Source organism: Lactuca saligna, chromosome 7 (genome assembly GCF_052625555.1).
Source record: "Lactuca saligna cultivar CGN05327 chromosome 7, ASM5262555v1, whole genome shotgun sequence".
Lineage (NCBI taxonomy): Eukaryota > Viridiplantae > Streptophyta > Magnoliopsida > Asterales > Asteraceae > Lactuca > Lactuca saligna.
Window position 1 is genome coordinate 20,081,337 of NC_136423.1, and position 15,855 is coordinate 20,097,191.

General features: G+C 33.8%; 1 protein-coding gene across 2 annotated transcripts; it reads left to right on the top strand.

The window, feature by feature from the left end:
• Window positions 1–4,765: 4,765 nt before the first annotated feature.
• On the top strand, window positions 4,766–10,202 carry LOC145006068 (CBS domain-containing protein CBSX5-like). 2 transcript variants are annotated; one of them, XM_078965161.1, is made up of 3 exons: window positions 4,766–5,191; window positions 9,637–9,775; window positions 9,861–10,202. In XM_078965161.1, the coding sequence occupies exons 1-3, from the start codon at window positions 4,848–4,850 to the stop codon at window positions 10,095–10,097; spliced, it is 720 nt and encodes a 239-aa protein (XP_078821287.1). In that variant the 5' UTR covers window positions 4,766–4,847; the 3' UTR covers window positions 10,098–10,202. The 2 variants fall into 2 exon arrangements, with proteins under 2 accessions (XP_078821287.1, XP_078821286.1); XM_078965160.1 differs by lacking the exons at window positions 9,637–9,775; window positions 9,861–10,202 and adding an exon at window positions 6,211–7,192.
• Window positions 10,203–15,855: the final 5,653 nt, after the last annotated feature.

Here is a 15,855-nt window from a genome sequence, read left to right on the forward strand (position 1 = left end):
CTTGAGGTACCTCAAGCTCTTGTGGTCCATGTAAACGGTACAACGAACCCCATAGAGGTAATGCTGTCAAAACTTGAGGGCGAAAACAACCACCCCAACTCCAGGTCATGTGTTAGGTAGTTCGTATCGTAAGGCTTTAGTTGCCTCGAGGCATAGGCAATGACGTGCCCTCTCTGCATTAACATTGCGCCCAAGCCCAAAATAAGAACATCACAATACACTACAAAGTCCTCCACGCCCTCTGGCAGGGCTAATATCTGTGCCTCGGACAATCTCTGTCTCAAAGTCTCAAAATCTACCTGCTGCTCCGGCCCCCAGCGAAATACAACAGCCTTCTTCGTCAGTCGGGTCAGTGGTACCACTCTTTTGGATAAATCATGTATGAATCTTCGATAATAGCCTGTTAAACCAAGGAAACTCCGAATCTCGGATGGAGACTTCGGAACCTCCCATCTCATTACGGCCTCTACCTTGGCCGGGTCAACCAAAATACCATTTTGGTTGACAAGGTGCCCCAGAAACTGCACCTCGTACAACCAGAACTTACACTTGGAGAACTTGGCGTACAAGCTCTCCCTCCTCAGGGTATCCAACACCTCTCGCAAGTGCTCCTTATGCTTCTTCTGCGTCTTGGAGTAAACCAAGATGTCATCAATAAAGAATATCACAGACTAATCCAAAATTGGTCTGCATATGCGGTTCATTAGGTCCATGAATGCGGAAGGAGCATTGGTGAGCCCAAAGGGCATCACTACAAACTCGTAGTGGCATTAGCAAGTCCATAAGGCAGTCTTCTGTACATCCTCATCTCTGACTCACATCTGGTGATAGCCTTAACACAAATCTATCTTAGAAAACCAAGATGCCCCCTGTAGCTGGTCGAAGAGATTATCAATCATCGGGAGTGGGTAACGGTTCTTCACCATTACCTTGTTCAACTCCCGGTAATCTATAGACATCCGATGCGAACCGTCCTTCTTCTTCATTAACAGGATCGGGCTCCCCAAGGTGAACTGCTCGGCATAATGAATCCCTTGTCTATAAGCTCCTGCAGTTGTGTAGACAACTACTGCATTTTGGGAGGAGCCAACCGATATGGTGCATTGTCTATCGAAGTCGCACTAGGAACTATTCGATCCTGAATTCCACCTGTCTCTTCGGAGGTATCCTAGGAAACTCCTTTGGAAATACGTCCAGGTACTCTTGTATAGCTGGGACATCACTCAAGGTCGCCTTACCCGCCTCCTGGGTATCCATAATGTAGGCAACATACCTTGCGCAACCATGCTGGAGGTAGCGTCTGTGCCTAGAATCGTAAGTGTCCACTTGGATTATCCTAGGCTGAATTTCTTGCGACCCACGCATAGGGTAGAAATATCAGTTCGGAAACTGTTCTCACGATCCAAGTTGGTATCCAGATCTCCACCATAAATCCTAAATTTTCCTTATTATTATTATTATTATTATTATTATTATTATTATTATTATTATTATTATTATTATTATTATTTTTGAAACGACAAACTAACTAATCTACTCCTAAATAACCACATATGTCTCCACCGAGATTTGAACCACTAATCTCTCATATGAGATGGTCACTCTATAACGCTAGGCCATTGACCCTTTGATAAATTGATTGGTATTTTATTTTTGCAGTTAGAATTAGAATGGTGGCTGGTCATTTATATTATTTTGCCCTTATAATTATTATGACATTTACTATGCTACTTTATGTTTAAAGGCAATTGTAGAGAATCGATCACCATCACATGGCCAAATTGAACTGTGCGCCATTCAATTATCTCATAAATAGAATTCAGTGTCTTTAATCCTTGATAGAATTATATGACTTTAATTTATTTATAACTAAACTAATTCTTTACTACCAAAGAAGAAAACATAATATTTAGAGTTTACACAAAGTAGGACCTCTTTTTATTTTCTTCGTATTTTCCTTTACTTATAAATCTCTACCATATAAGCACGGCCCTAACTAAGACAAGAGATTTTTGATACGTCCACATTGTATTTATTCAGTACGAATAGGTAGAAGAAGATGTAATAAAAAGTTGGATTCTTGTTTCGGCTTTTTGAATACCCAACGGCTTTTAATGTTGAAGATAAGGACACGAGACCAAACTCTACACGAGGAAACTGAAATAGAAGAAACGGACGTAACAATATAATTTTTTTTGGGAGGTTGTGCAAATTCCAAAAAAAGCACCATAGATTATGTGTTCACCATTGAGGGCAATTTTTTTTTTTGAACACCTGGATTTTTTTTGTTAAAGAGCAAGGGAGAAAGTAAATTTTTTGTTAAATAACTAGCAACAAATACCAGAAAAATAATTACTAAGACATAGCTAAAAGAGAGTTTTGGAGCCAATTACTCAAAAATCCCTAGCCTTTATGTTTCTATTGACACATATCACAAAAATGAGAACTCAACACTACTATCAAACAACAACTCCTTAAAAGGAGTTTTTTTTTTCGCTAAACACCATGCCATTCGGATACCGCTACAACATCCACTCACTACACAAGAAATTGCTTCTAAATTAGCCTTCTTAGCCGAGGGAATACACACCTTATCAATCCAAGCATAAACATCAAACACTGTACAAGCATATATCGACCCATTTGAATACCTTCTCCCACTTAGAAGCCGGAAACTCACAAGACGAAAGAACGTGATTAGCATGTTTCATGCTTTTCGAGGAACTAAGACACAATGGAGTTCACTTCAACACATTTCCAACTCAAATTCCACCTAGCCGAAGTCTATCACCTGACTTACAATACAGTTCTCTCTCTTTTTTTTTTTTTTTTTTTTTTTTTTTTTAACAGATGCACGTATCCTATTTTATTTAGCAAAATCTCTTTATTATTTTTTAGAATAACTATTTACTAAATCTGACAACTTTACACCTTTTAAGAATATGATATTATATAATTCATCTTTTTCATTTCAAAATTTAACTCAATTCAATGGAATTTTATTAAAACAAAATTAATAGAAAATGAAATTGTATTTGTTTTCTTAAAAACTATGTCATTTAAAAAGTTTATACCTAAGTTTAGGTGCATAACAGTTATATATTCACTTTTTCATATATATATATATATATATATATATATATATATATATATATATATATATATATATATATATATATATATATATATATATATATATATATATATATATATATAAAGTGAATATGTAGGTATTATGCATCTAAGTTTAGGTTGATCAATTTTCAAGTGGAAAATTGTTGAGTTGTTGAACATTTTCTTCCCTTAGACCTCATTTCCACTATTGATATCTAGCACTAGATTCTCATTGTCCTGCCAATTCCAATGCTCTATGGTAGCATCTATAGTCCCTGGTCCAAGGTCTACAGTGCTTAAATGAGAATACCTAAAAAGATGGCTACATTTTGGTCTTCATCTGCAAGCAATACTAGCACAATTGTTATAATTTGAATCTCTCTTTCTATCTCTATAACATTGTAACAATGTATATAAAGTTAGTGTGTGTAACGACTATAGATTCTATAACTTTAATAAAAACTTTCACTAGTTGACTCATGGATAACATCATTATTTTGATCATGCAAAAGACGTTAACTTTTCTGTTTTTTTTTTTCTGTGTTTTTATCAATTCTTATACCTACATGTTCCTCATAACGTCTTGTATTCTTTTACAATTTTCCATTGATGTTAGCCAGTACATTTAGCATGGGTAAGTGATTCATACACAACTGTTTTTTGTTAGACACAACAATTTATGTATTATATAGTTGTACATTATAATATTTTAAAACACCAATTGTTGTGTATGGAGAAAAATTATTGTGTACAAATCATCTTCCTTTAGCATGTTAACAAACAATATATTTTCATTTATCGGTAATATCTATATAAAATTATTTAACTATATAATATTTACTCATAAAGTTTAACAAAAATACCCATAATATCTATGTATTTATCTTATTCTAATAAACAAAACATAAATGTCTTTTTTCTAGACTAATTTTTGACAATGTCTTTTTTCTAAACAAAACATAAATGTCTTTTTTCTAAATTTCTTATTTTATTTTCTAAAATTAAACTCAATATCATATCATTGCTTCTAGATTTGAAATCACATTCAAATTGTAAAGACAAATACCACAATTTTGATTTTTTATCTAATAAAATCATTATGATTTTAATTATGTTAGATTTTTAATGTATCCTAAATATCTCACTTACCTTTATAGATATAATCTTTCTATATTTTATTATTTGTTTGTTAATGATGAATTATATATCTTTTTTCACCGATTGTATAATTAAATAATTTTTCATCCTATTATATAAACATATTTATTATAATCTATGGTTTACACATGTTATAACCTAGTTACAAATTAAAAGAAATAAATATCAAATACAAAAGAAAAAAAATACAATAGACAAACGTCTCAATTGAAATAACATACGAAATATGCTGTTGAAAACGAGACCTTACGAAGTTAATTTCCAATCAAATTATTTATTTGTGAGAGAGTGAGCTCCACTTCGACCGATGATGATGATGATGATGATGATGATGATGATGATAAGTTTCGTTGGATTACAATAAATCTATACCAAATTTATCATTAAACTTAATTCATGGTAGAAACTGCACATATTTAAATAACAAAGGATCGGATTCGTAAAATCGTCCAATCCTTTTTTCGATTCTCCCTCCCCCTATAAATACCGAAGCTTCATGCCATTTGATCAGAAAAACGAATATTCCATAAACCGCTAAAGGCTCGTCCATAATTTCAACTCCATTGTAATATTGTATGGCAATTAGCTTCTTGGCGAGCGAAATCTCCGACTTGTGCCTAGGAAAGCCGCCGTTGAGGCCGTTACCGACCACCGCTACCATCGCGGACGCGGTGCTTGCCCTAAAAACGTCAGGAGAGATCTATGTAAGCGTATGGAGCTCGGAACATTCCAATTCTGTGGTGGCATGTAATGACACCGGGTGTTGTCGATGTGTGGGGAAGATCTGTATGGTTGATGTGATTGTTCATCTCTGTAAAGAAGAGAATCTGTCGCATCCATTGGATGCGCTTCAATCGAACGTTTCGGATCTGGTTACGAAGGTGAAAGGGCAAATTAGACATCTGGAACCGAATTCGAGGTTCGTTTTACGATTCTTTTGTTTTGCCTTTGATTGTTTATTGATTTTTAACAATCAAAATCAATAGAATTTAATGCAAATTGCTTGGTAGGTCAAAGTTGAAATGGGTGAATTACATGAATTCATCTAGAATTGTTCCTGGAATGAAATTGTCGACGTAATTTAATTCATTAGTTAATGTAGGTTTAAGTTTAGCTTCTTAAGGATCTGTTTTCTCGCATGAAAAGGACCGTAAATAAGTAAATTTTATCAAGAGGGTTATGTAAAACCTAGATTGAAAGTTGATTAATTTTATCAGATAGATTTGCAAGATACATGAAAGGTATTAGGTATGAATTAGATCTAGAATTGATTCCGAAATGAAATTAGTTGTAAGTTCCGTTTACGTAGGGTATTATTTCTCCCATAAAAAGGGACTCTGTACTACATTATTTCCCTGAAAAACAACAGTGTATTTAACACCAAAAATGGAAATTAATGAATTCAGTCAGATATCTTTTAATACATGAAGAAAATGGCGAATCACTCCTTATGAAAGTTAAAGGGTTGGTGTGATGTGATTTGAATTACATTAAATTTTTTATGCTCAAAATCTCACCTGTTCAAAAAGAACAAAAAGGGATCTCAGTTATAGATAATATAATATTATAATATAATATGATTCATTGAAGTTGCTTCAAACTATTGTAAAATACTTCAGATTATCTAGAAGCAATCAGACCTCAATAAAATATTTTTCACTCTACATCTTGTTCAAATAGTCAATTGTTACTTTTAAGATCCATAAGTGCAAGTAAAAATATATTATGGAGGTTACGTATGATTGACCTCAAATTGTAAAGCAGATCCCACCATTCATGTGAAAATATCATCATAAATAACAAAAACGAGTAATGTTAAAATAAATATATAAAATTTCTTCGTGTGCATAAACATGAAACATATTCAAACTCCATACTCATTTACATTCATGAAACCATCATTTATTACATCTCTTTTTATGTTTTTTATTTTTCTAGTCTCTTGGAGGCAATAGATTGCATACTTGAAGGAGCTCAAAACTTAGTAATACCAATACATAACAATGCAAGAACCAATTTAAGGAAAAGCCAACTTACACAATCTCCCCTTCATGCCCCTACTCTTCATTACACTCAAGAATTTTGTTGGCTAACCCGAGAAGATGTCTTTCGTTTCCTCCTAAACGCGATCGGTGTCTTTTCACCCATACCTACATTCACCATAGAAGATCTAAACATAATCACTAAGCAAACACTCACAATCCACTACGAAGACCCCGCCATTTCTACCCTACCCTTAATTTCACACTCACTCTCAGCTCAAACCTCAATCGCAGTTATCAACAAAGATAACCGTTTACTAGGAGAAATTTCCCCTTTTACCCTCACGTGTTGCGACGAAACTGTAGCGGCGGCAATTGCAACCCTCTCTGCGGGGGATCTCATGGCGTATATCGACCATAATGGTCCGTCTGATAATTTGGTCCACTTGGTCAAGATGCGTTTACAAGAGAGGAATTTGAGCGCGATGTTGGACCTTATGGATGACTACTACAACCCGTCGTCATCTTCTTCTTCGTGTTGCTCGTCAGATGAGGAATTCGGGAGTACCAAAAATGGTGCGGTGGGGCGGTCGATTTACCCCGGGAGGCGGTCGACTGCGATTGTGTGTCATCCGTGGAATAGTTTAATGGCGGTTATGGTTCAAATGATTGCGCTTCGTGTTAGTTATGCGTGGGTGGTTCAAGAGGACTATACGTTGGTTGGAATTGTGACGTCCTCCGAGATTTTAAAGCAGTTTAGGAGTGTCGTAGCCTCGTAGGTGCTCGTGATAATGGATCGGGTTAGTGGTAAAGATTTTGAGCAATTTTGTAAGATTATGTATTGTTATGGATCCATGGTATTCAAACTTATGGTTGTATGAAACTTTTACATTTTTGTTAGGATAAATTGCTTGTTAAATGAAACATATTTTTATTCATGTTCTATTTTAGTGGATGTTTTATGAGAATTGTTATTTAAAGAGCTATGTTTATGACAAATCATGAAAAGGAATATCAACATGGTTAGATGTGAGCTTATGTTTCTAAGGAGCCCAAAATTACTAAAGTATATGATATAATTATAGATAAAAAAACTAACTTATTTAAAAATGTTAGGAGAAATATTTTTCTTTAAATTAGTTGTTTTTGTAATATATTTGTTTTTTTGAATAATAATAGTGGGGTCTATTTGTTTTCTTTTCGCCCTAGGAATCGACATGGTTAGATAGAGAAAATTTTGAAATAATAATTATTTTTTAAATTATCATGTATCAATAAAGTGCAATAAATAGTTATGGAGTCATTTTTCAATGGACCCATCCTTGAACCATAACTACCAATACGCTATGCTATGTAAGCGAACATCTATGCTCGACCTTCTTTTTTATGTTCCTGAATATCTTTAGTTGTTCATTGCCTAGCTAGTAGCACGTATTAGATGAAATGTTAAGAAAATAAATCTATAATAAGTGGATCTCTTCTTGGTGTACTTACAACTAAGAGTAAATTACCCGAATGCTTATCGTGGTTTGGTGCAATATGTAGATTTCGTCTTCATCCTTTTTTTTTTCAGGACAGTTATCATCTATGCACAAGTTTATGTTTGTTTACCTTTTCGTGTAAATGACTAAATTCAAATGTTATTGTAAATTAGGGGATGACTGTTAGTGATTTTAATGTCATTTTACTATTTTACGTATTTGAAATTTATATAGGTGTCAAATAAAGCTTAGACTATGATATACTATAAGTCAGAAAGTGCAGAATGAACATTTGTATAAAGCCGGGTTGCTTTTATTATATACAAGCATTTATGGTGATCTAGTTAATGTTCCATATCTGATGGAAAATACACGTAATGGCCTACGAAATGATGCATTTTTGCTTTCAAAGAATTAATGTCTAAAATCTTGACTTTGCTTCCTCTTCCTCTTTTCCTTGGCAAAAAAGTAAAGTCTGCTTTTGGGATCTCCTTTGAATAGCCTTTGGTCAGTCCTTCGACATATCAATAAAAATCGTCTGCCTTCATATATATTAATAACGTTTTTTTTTTGTTTTTTTTTTTTCGAACAACAGAATCACATTAAAACGAAACCAGCATCATGCTAGACAAATTACAACATACAAACAAGAGAAACAGAAGAATTACATCTATCAAACCAATTTAAAGAACTAAACATCCCTCTATATTTCAACAAATTGAAAGAGATTAACTGGATATCATCGACTATCTTCATTGGGCTGCAAGTCGGTTTATCTTTATGAACTTATTCACATAAAAATGTGGTTTTGATTCTTTCTTTGAAGCTACAAGTCTGGCTTGTCTTTATGAACTTATTCACATAAAAAAAGTTACCAAGTAATAGAGATCTTAAATTCTTAAATTGATAAAGTTATGTTTTGCCCAAAGAAATTCTACTCTATTATATTTTTTATTCTACTTATAAAAACAATAAATTAAATTATATAATCATATGAATTAGTTTAACCATTTGGATTATGGTGACTTGGTAAGACATATAAAAGATATGATAGATAACTTATTGACCAATATTAAAATCCTGGCCATGGAAGTTCGCATGTATTGATTCCAGTACATGAGACATAACCTCAAATTTGTAGTGGAGGATTAACCGGTACACAAAAGTTGGTCCGAAAGCTCTCATTAGAGAAATTCTTTAAAAAAAAAACAATAACATATTTTAGAATACCATAATACCATATCAATGTGATAAAAAGAAAGTCAACGATCAAAAAGGAGTCCTGACATTGGGAAAAAAACGTGAACCTTGTTTAAGGAGTTAGCAAATAGACAAATATTTTTCTAAATGTAACATTTATTTCTGTACAAATATTTATAACCCAAATAGACAAATATTTAACGAGTTAGCAAATAGACAAATATTTTTCTAAATGTAACATTTATTTTTGCACAAATATTTATAACGCAAATAGACAAATAAGTATGCAAATGGATAACAGGATAAGGGATTCTAGTGGTATCTTTATCTTATCAATAATTGTAATTTTAGTACCTACAGTTGTTTTCTCTATTGCATTTCTTCGACACTATTAAATATCACTTTTTGAACCCAAAACGAAATGGGATAATGACTTCAGAGGGTAACATACTTTTGATTTTGATCACATTTGGTCACTGAACTTTTTTTCGTACTCTATTAACCCCTTTAACTTGTTGATTTGTGCAAATTTTCCCCTTCCGACTGGTTTTTGCCGGTTTCAATGAATTTATTGATCCTACGTGTCAGTTTTGATCCTAACTGGCATCTAGGGTTCTTGTTATTAAAGGAGGGGCGTTTGTTGTTCATTTATTGTGCTCTAATACCCCGTTGCCCTAATACCCGATGGCTTCCTCCTACAGCATCTCATCCTCCCTCAATCGATCAAGCAAGAAATCCACAGTGAATGATCCAAAAACTTGTGATTGTGGGTTCCCTGCACGTATTCTAACATCAACAACACCAAAGAATCCAGGGAGGCATTTCATGGTGTGCAATGAGGTAAGCAATTTCACTTAAATTTCCCCTCTTTTCTGATTCATTTATTCCAGATTTGAAATCTCACTTTGAAATTTTATTGTGGAAGGGTAAATGCAAATATTGGAAATGGTTGGATGTAGAACTTGTACAGATGCCTCTGATGGAAGTGGTGGAGGGAATGAAAGCTGAATTAGTAGCATTGAAGACCGAAGTAGAGAAGGTGAAGGAAGACATGGAACAGATGAAGAAGGAAAAGTACTCTGATGCCATTGCAATGAAGGAGAAAATATATAAGTTTACCATTGGATTTCTTTTTCTGATCATCGTGTATATGATGAAATGAAGTCACATGATGTATTGAAAGATGTTGTTTGAATAGAATAGAGTTGTTATCTTAACTTCTTGTTGGAATGGAATGAAGTAACATTGATTGTAATGGAAAATTTAATTATAAAGAAGCATACATATTAACTGCATACATATTAACTTTGATTGGAATGGAATCACAAAGAATGGAATGAAGTAACTTTGACTGGAATGGAATCACCAAGAAATATTTTTGACTGGAATGGAATCATAAGGAAGCATACATATAACAATGAATACATATTTGATTTTGACTGGAATAGAATCACAAAGTAGCATGTATATAAAGAATTAGTTTTGACTGGAATGGAATCACAAAGTAGCATGCATATAAAGAATTAGTTTTGACTGGAATGGAATCACAAAGTAGCATGCATATAAAGAATTAGTTTTGACTGGAATGGAATCACAAAGTAGCATACATATAACAAATACATATAATAAAAAAAGTAAGTGAATGTGGTGGTTGGATTCATTGTAATACGCCATTAATATTCTACAGTTATATAAGTTTTTGTCTGCATACACAAAAGTAGTTTCTAGGTAATACAAAAGATTCCTGCATAGACAAAAGAAGGGCCACCATGTGCCCATACACCTACTTGATAGTACCATAGAAAAGCATAATAAAAAGACTACTACTTTGTCTTTACATCACAACTGCCTTACAAAAGATATTCCTACCCACCCACTATTATCCCCTAAATTAATCAATAACTGAAGGGTTATCTGCATTGCTCCCAACCCCAGGTATCTGCCTCCTTAATGCTTGTTTGATAATCCGTTCAGAATATTTCCTCCTTCCACTTCTACTAACTAGGACCCTTCTTCTTGGCATGGGGGCTGCAGGTGGTGGTGGAGGAGGTTGTTGGGCTGCAGGTGGTGGTGGAGGAGGTGGTGGTCCTTCATTGCCCCTAGATAAACTTGGGTCTGCTCCACTGCCCCTGGATGAACTTGGTACTGCAAACAAAAATTAAAATGTCAATTCTTTGTTCAAATGATGTAATTTTTTTAAAAATATTCACCTGATGTATTGCTTTGTTGGTTAGATGGACACTTTTTCTTATTGTGACCTGGTTCCTTACAAATACCACACTTTATTATGCTACCCGTTCTTGAGACAATTTGTCTACTTGATCCACTCAACTCTCGTTCAATTGCATCCCTCTTCCTTTTCACAGATGGCCTACCAGGTAATCTTCTTCTTTTGGGAGGCAAAGGCTTATGGTATGGAACATCTGGCCACATTTCACTACTATTGAGAGGATTAATGCTATATTTGTAGCATTTTAGGTAAGCCTCAGTAGTGTATGATTGGGACACATATGCCTCAGCATCATGATTTAAGTAAGATATTGCTGCCACTCCATGTAAGCATGGTATCCCTGTAAGTTGCCATATTCTACAGGCACACTTCTTTGCAATTAGATCCACTCCATATGCAACATCAGTGAATCTAACCTCATACTTTTGATAACCACAAGGAGTAACTCCCCACAATCTGTTTAAGCATATTAACATCAGTGAATCAATAACACATCCTCATAATTAACATAAGCATATTAAAGTAAAATAATTACCTCTGTTTAACCTTCAGATGTTCTATACGCTTCCTAATAGTTGGACATATAAGCAAATCCCATTCCATTCCTTCAACTCTTTGAGTGTATATCCTTTCCATCACAAATAACCTAATCTCCTCCAGCATAGTGATTATAGGTCTCCTTCTAGCATGCCTAATAGCAGAATTGAAACTCTCACTGACCCCATTCTCCACTGCATCACAGTCTCTTCCTTCTTGAAAGAATGCCTTAGACCAGGTAGTAGGATCTCTGTCTATAAGGTAATCATAAGCATGAGTATCAATAGATTTGATGTTCTCCATTACACCTCTGAACTTCTCCACAGTACTAGCCCTTATAGCCCTCCAAAATAACTTTATGTATTGTTGACCAGTAAACCTTTTATTAAAATTGGCCAGAATGTCACATTGTCTATGTTCAGCTTCTGGACATCTTTCCTTAACTGCTTGTAATAACCCCTACAAATCACAACATCATTATGAGTGAAAAAGCATAAAAATGAAGCATAAAAATGACCTAGTATTAACCTTGTGTCCATCAGAAAGAAGGGTAATGCCTGCACCAAGACCACCATTAATGTCATCCATAAGCAAATCTATGAACCACTTCCATGTTTCTTTATTCTCAACACATACCACAGCCCATGCTAAAGGGTAGATGTGGTTGTTTGCATCTCTCCCAACAGCTGAAATAACTTCTCCTCTAACTATACCCTTTAAAAAGCAACCATCAAGCCCAATTACTGGCCTGCACCCTTCTAACCAACCATCCCTTACAGCTTTGAAACACACATAAAACTTAGAAAACAAAGTTGTGGAATCTGGCATGATGTCTACATCCAATCTCACAGTAGACCCAGGATTTGACCTGATAATTTCCTCACCATATGACCACAATCTCCCATAATGTTCAATTAAACTTCCTTCAATCTCTTGTAATGCAAATTTCTTTGCATTTCTGCATTGCCCCACACTCACATTTATGTTGAATGTTGTTGACACTTTAGCTTTCATCTTCCTTGCACTCATTTTGGGGTTCTCTATAATTTGACTCATAAAATGTTTCCCTATCCATCTATAAGTTACAATTGACCCAAACTTAAACACCCTACAACAATTATGTTCAATCACTAGAGATTTGATCTGAAAAGTCTTTTCTTTACCCATCCAGGAGGCCCATAGTCTGAAAGGGCAAGATGGTGACTTATTCTTTTTGCAACATTTCACTAACAATCTATCAGAGTCATTTTTTTCAAACCATAGATCATACCCATTAGCAACTGCATAATTGCTTAACATATGTTTAAGCTCAGTAGGGTTAGAAAATCGCATACCTATAATTGGTTTCATCTGATCCCATGGCTGTCTCTCATCATACACAGGGTACTGGGGTGGCACGTATTCATCATCTTGATCTTCACTCTCTATAGGTTCACAAAGGATGTTTAAAAATCTATCACGTGCAGTTTTGTTTGCTGGAAATGGATAGGTAGCATCATCTTCTTCATGATCAACAGAATATGAATCTTGAATAACTGAATCCTCATCTTCATCTAAGTCTTCGTTTTCACTTTCACTTTCCTCAGCCTCAATCCAGTCGAAGATAGGTTCATTATGGTGATCCACATATACATTCATTCTCTTGTCATTAGCATACGCCAAATCCAAAAATTCCTTGTAATCACTGTTGTTCACCAGTGTATGAATTCCAAGACCTAAAGACTCTTGTGGAAGGCAGAAATAGATGTCTTTGCTTCTCGAGTTGGTGAGCTTGTGAAGGAATTCCATGAATTGCTCATACCCAAACCCACTGAAGTCAACATCTCGCACTGATGCTCTGTTGGGATCAAAGTAAACTAAGGGATTGGGTGCAAACTGACCATTGTAGTGGAAATCCACTACAATGAAGTTCTGATCAGTAGGATTTGGAGATGATGCCATAGAACGGTTGAAGGAGATGAATGGTCGATGGAGAATTCCGTGACCTAGTCGAGTTTAAGGACCAAATGAGACTTCGGGGTGTGGTTTAATGAGACGGAGACGAAAAATCGGGCCCTACATGCCACCTCTTTCGCCACGTAAGATAAAAAAATACACGTAGGATCAATAAACCGTTTGAAACCGGCTAAACCCGGTCGGAAGGGGAAAATTTTTCACAAATCAACAAGTTAAAGGGTTAATAGAGCACGAAAAAAAGTTCAGTGACCAAATGTGATCAAAATCAAAAGTATGTTACCCTCTGAAGTCATTATCCCAAACGAAATTCATAATTTCATGAGTAAATTACATGAATCGTCCTTGCCGTTTAGTACAATTTGTTTGTTTTGGATCATATTTTCTCTTTTTTACTCGGACATTTTATGTGGTTTGGTTTTGCTATTAAATAACTATAATATCTTTATCTATTATTATTATTATTATTATTATTATTATTATTATTATTTTATTATTATTATTATTATTATTATTATTATTATTATTATTGGTTTTTTTAATTTATTTTATTTATAAGTTAAAAAAAATGTTTTTAGTTCTCTGGCTCTCTCACACGTATTCCTCATATCACTCTCTCTAAAACACTCTAACGATCGACACCGCCACCTCACCTTTCGACAATTCTTGACTCATCTTCGCCGAATGAGAAGTTGTAGTGGTCGGCAGAAATGAATGAGTCGTGAGCGAGAGACAAAGAATCCAACTCGTGCGCAACATTAATTTCTTTTTTATTCAGTTATAAATAATAACAAAAAATAATAAGGAAAAAGGTTAAGAACGATTTTATTTTTTTCACTCGGATTGTCTCCGAATATGGATAATTACACAAAAAAATCATAAGGAATATATATATATATATATATATATATATATATATATATATATATATATATATATATATATATATATATATATATATATATATATATATATTCACTTGTATTGACTCTGACGTGGATGATTATGGCTAAAAAAAATACGAAGACAAAAAAGTTAGAGAAATGAAGTGGTTAAAGTTTTATTTGTTTTAATCAATTAGTTTTAATATTTTTTATTCATAAATCAAAACATATAACTTATTTTTTTATATGCCCGTTTCTATTATTATATATTTACCAAACAAATATGTATATAAAAAATATTTAGATTATGTTTGGTACAACATAATTACATGACAAGCTAGTAAATATTTTATTTTTAATTTTTTTTTAATTGTCATTTTGTCAAGCTAAAAAACTAGTTTTTTAAAAATCTACTTAGATTAGTTTTTCATAAAAAAAATTTTAATTTTCAGAACACAGAATATGACTCAAATGACAAATAAGTAGAGCTATCATGAGTTTTAATTATCAAATAAGTAGAGCTATCATGAGTTTTAATTGTCAGAACAAACACAGAACACAGAATATGACTCAAATACAACACTCTCATTACATATTTTATTTCCTTCATGGATATTAAGGATGCCAACAAGTTCTATAGCATAAAAGATGTTTGTTTGAATACTCGAACATCATAATGCCACATAGTGCCTTACAACACCATATAATCATTAGACACTTAGAACCCACATATGACATAGCCCTATCCTGCAATAAATTCGAGGCTCATCAGACTTTCAACTTCCAATTCAAATCACCATATCAAATTAATACTTGAAAATAAATCATTAAATGACAACCTTTTTGCAAATAAAACATTTATAGATGTCGACGAAAATTTTAGAGTTGTCCATCCATGTACTGGGAATTTTTACAAGGTTAGAACCAACAATCTTAAATAGGAGAGTTTAGTAATTGTTTGTTACTATAATACAACAATACCAACTAAAATAATCATATTTCTAAAATAAATAAAATGTTTCTTCAACAATATTGAATTTTGAGATCACTTAACTATAAAGAATATGAAATGGTCTCTATTGTCATAATCCGAAAAACAAGGGTCTTTACTGAAACAAAGCTCTCGAGGTAAGGATGTAGCCACATTTTTCCACATTAAACAACTACACACATTACTACAAATAGCAATCCTTTCAAGAAAACTTCAAAGGCCTACGTGTTACTCTATCCTCAACTCCACGTTGCATCTTGACAGTGACACAGTTCCTCCATGATTTTGTTAACAAGATAGAGACAAACAAACCTCATCACCACAG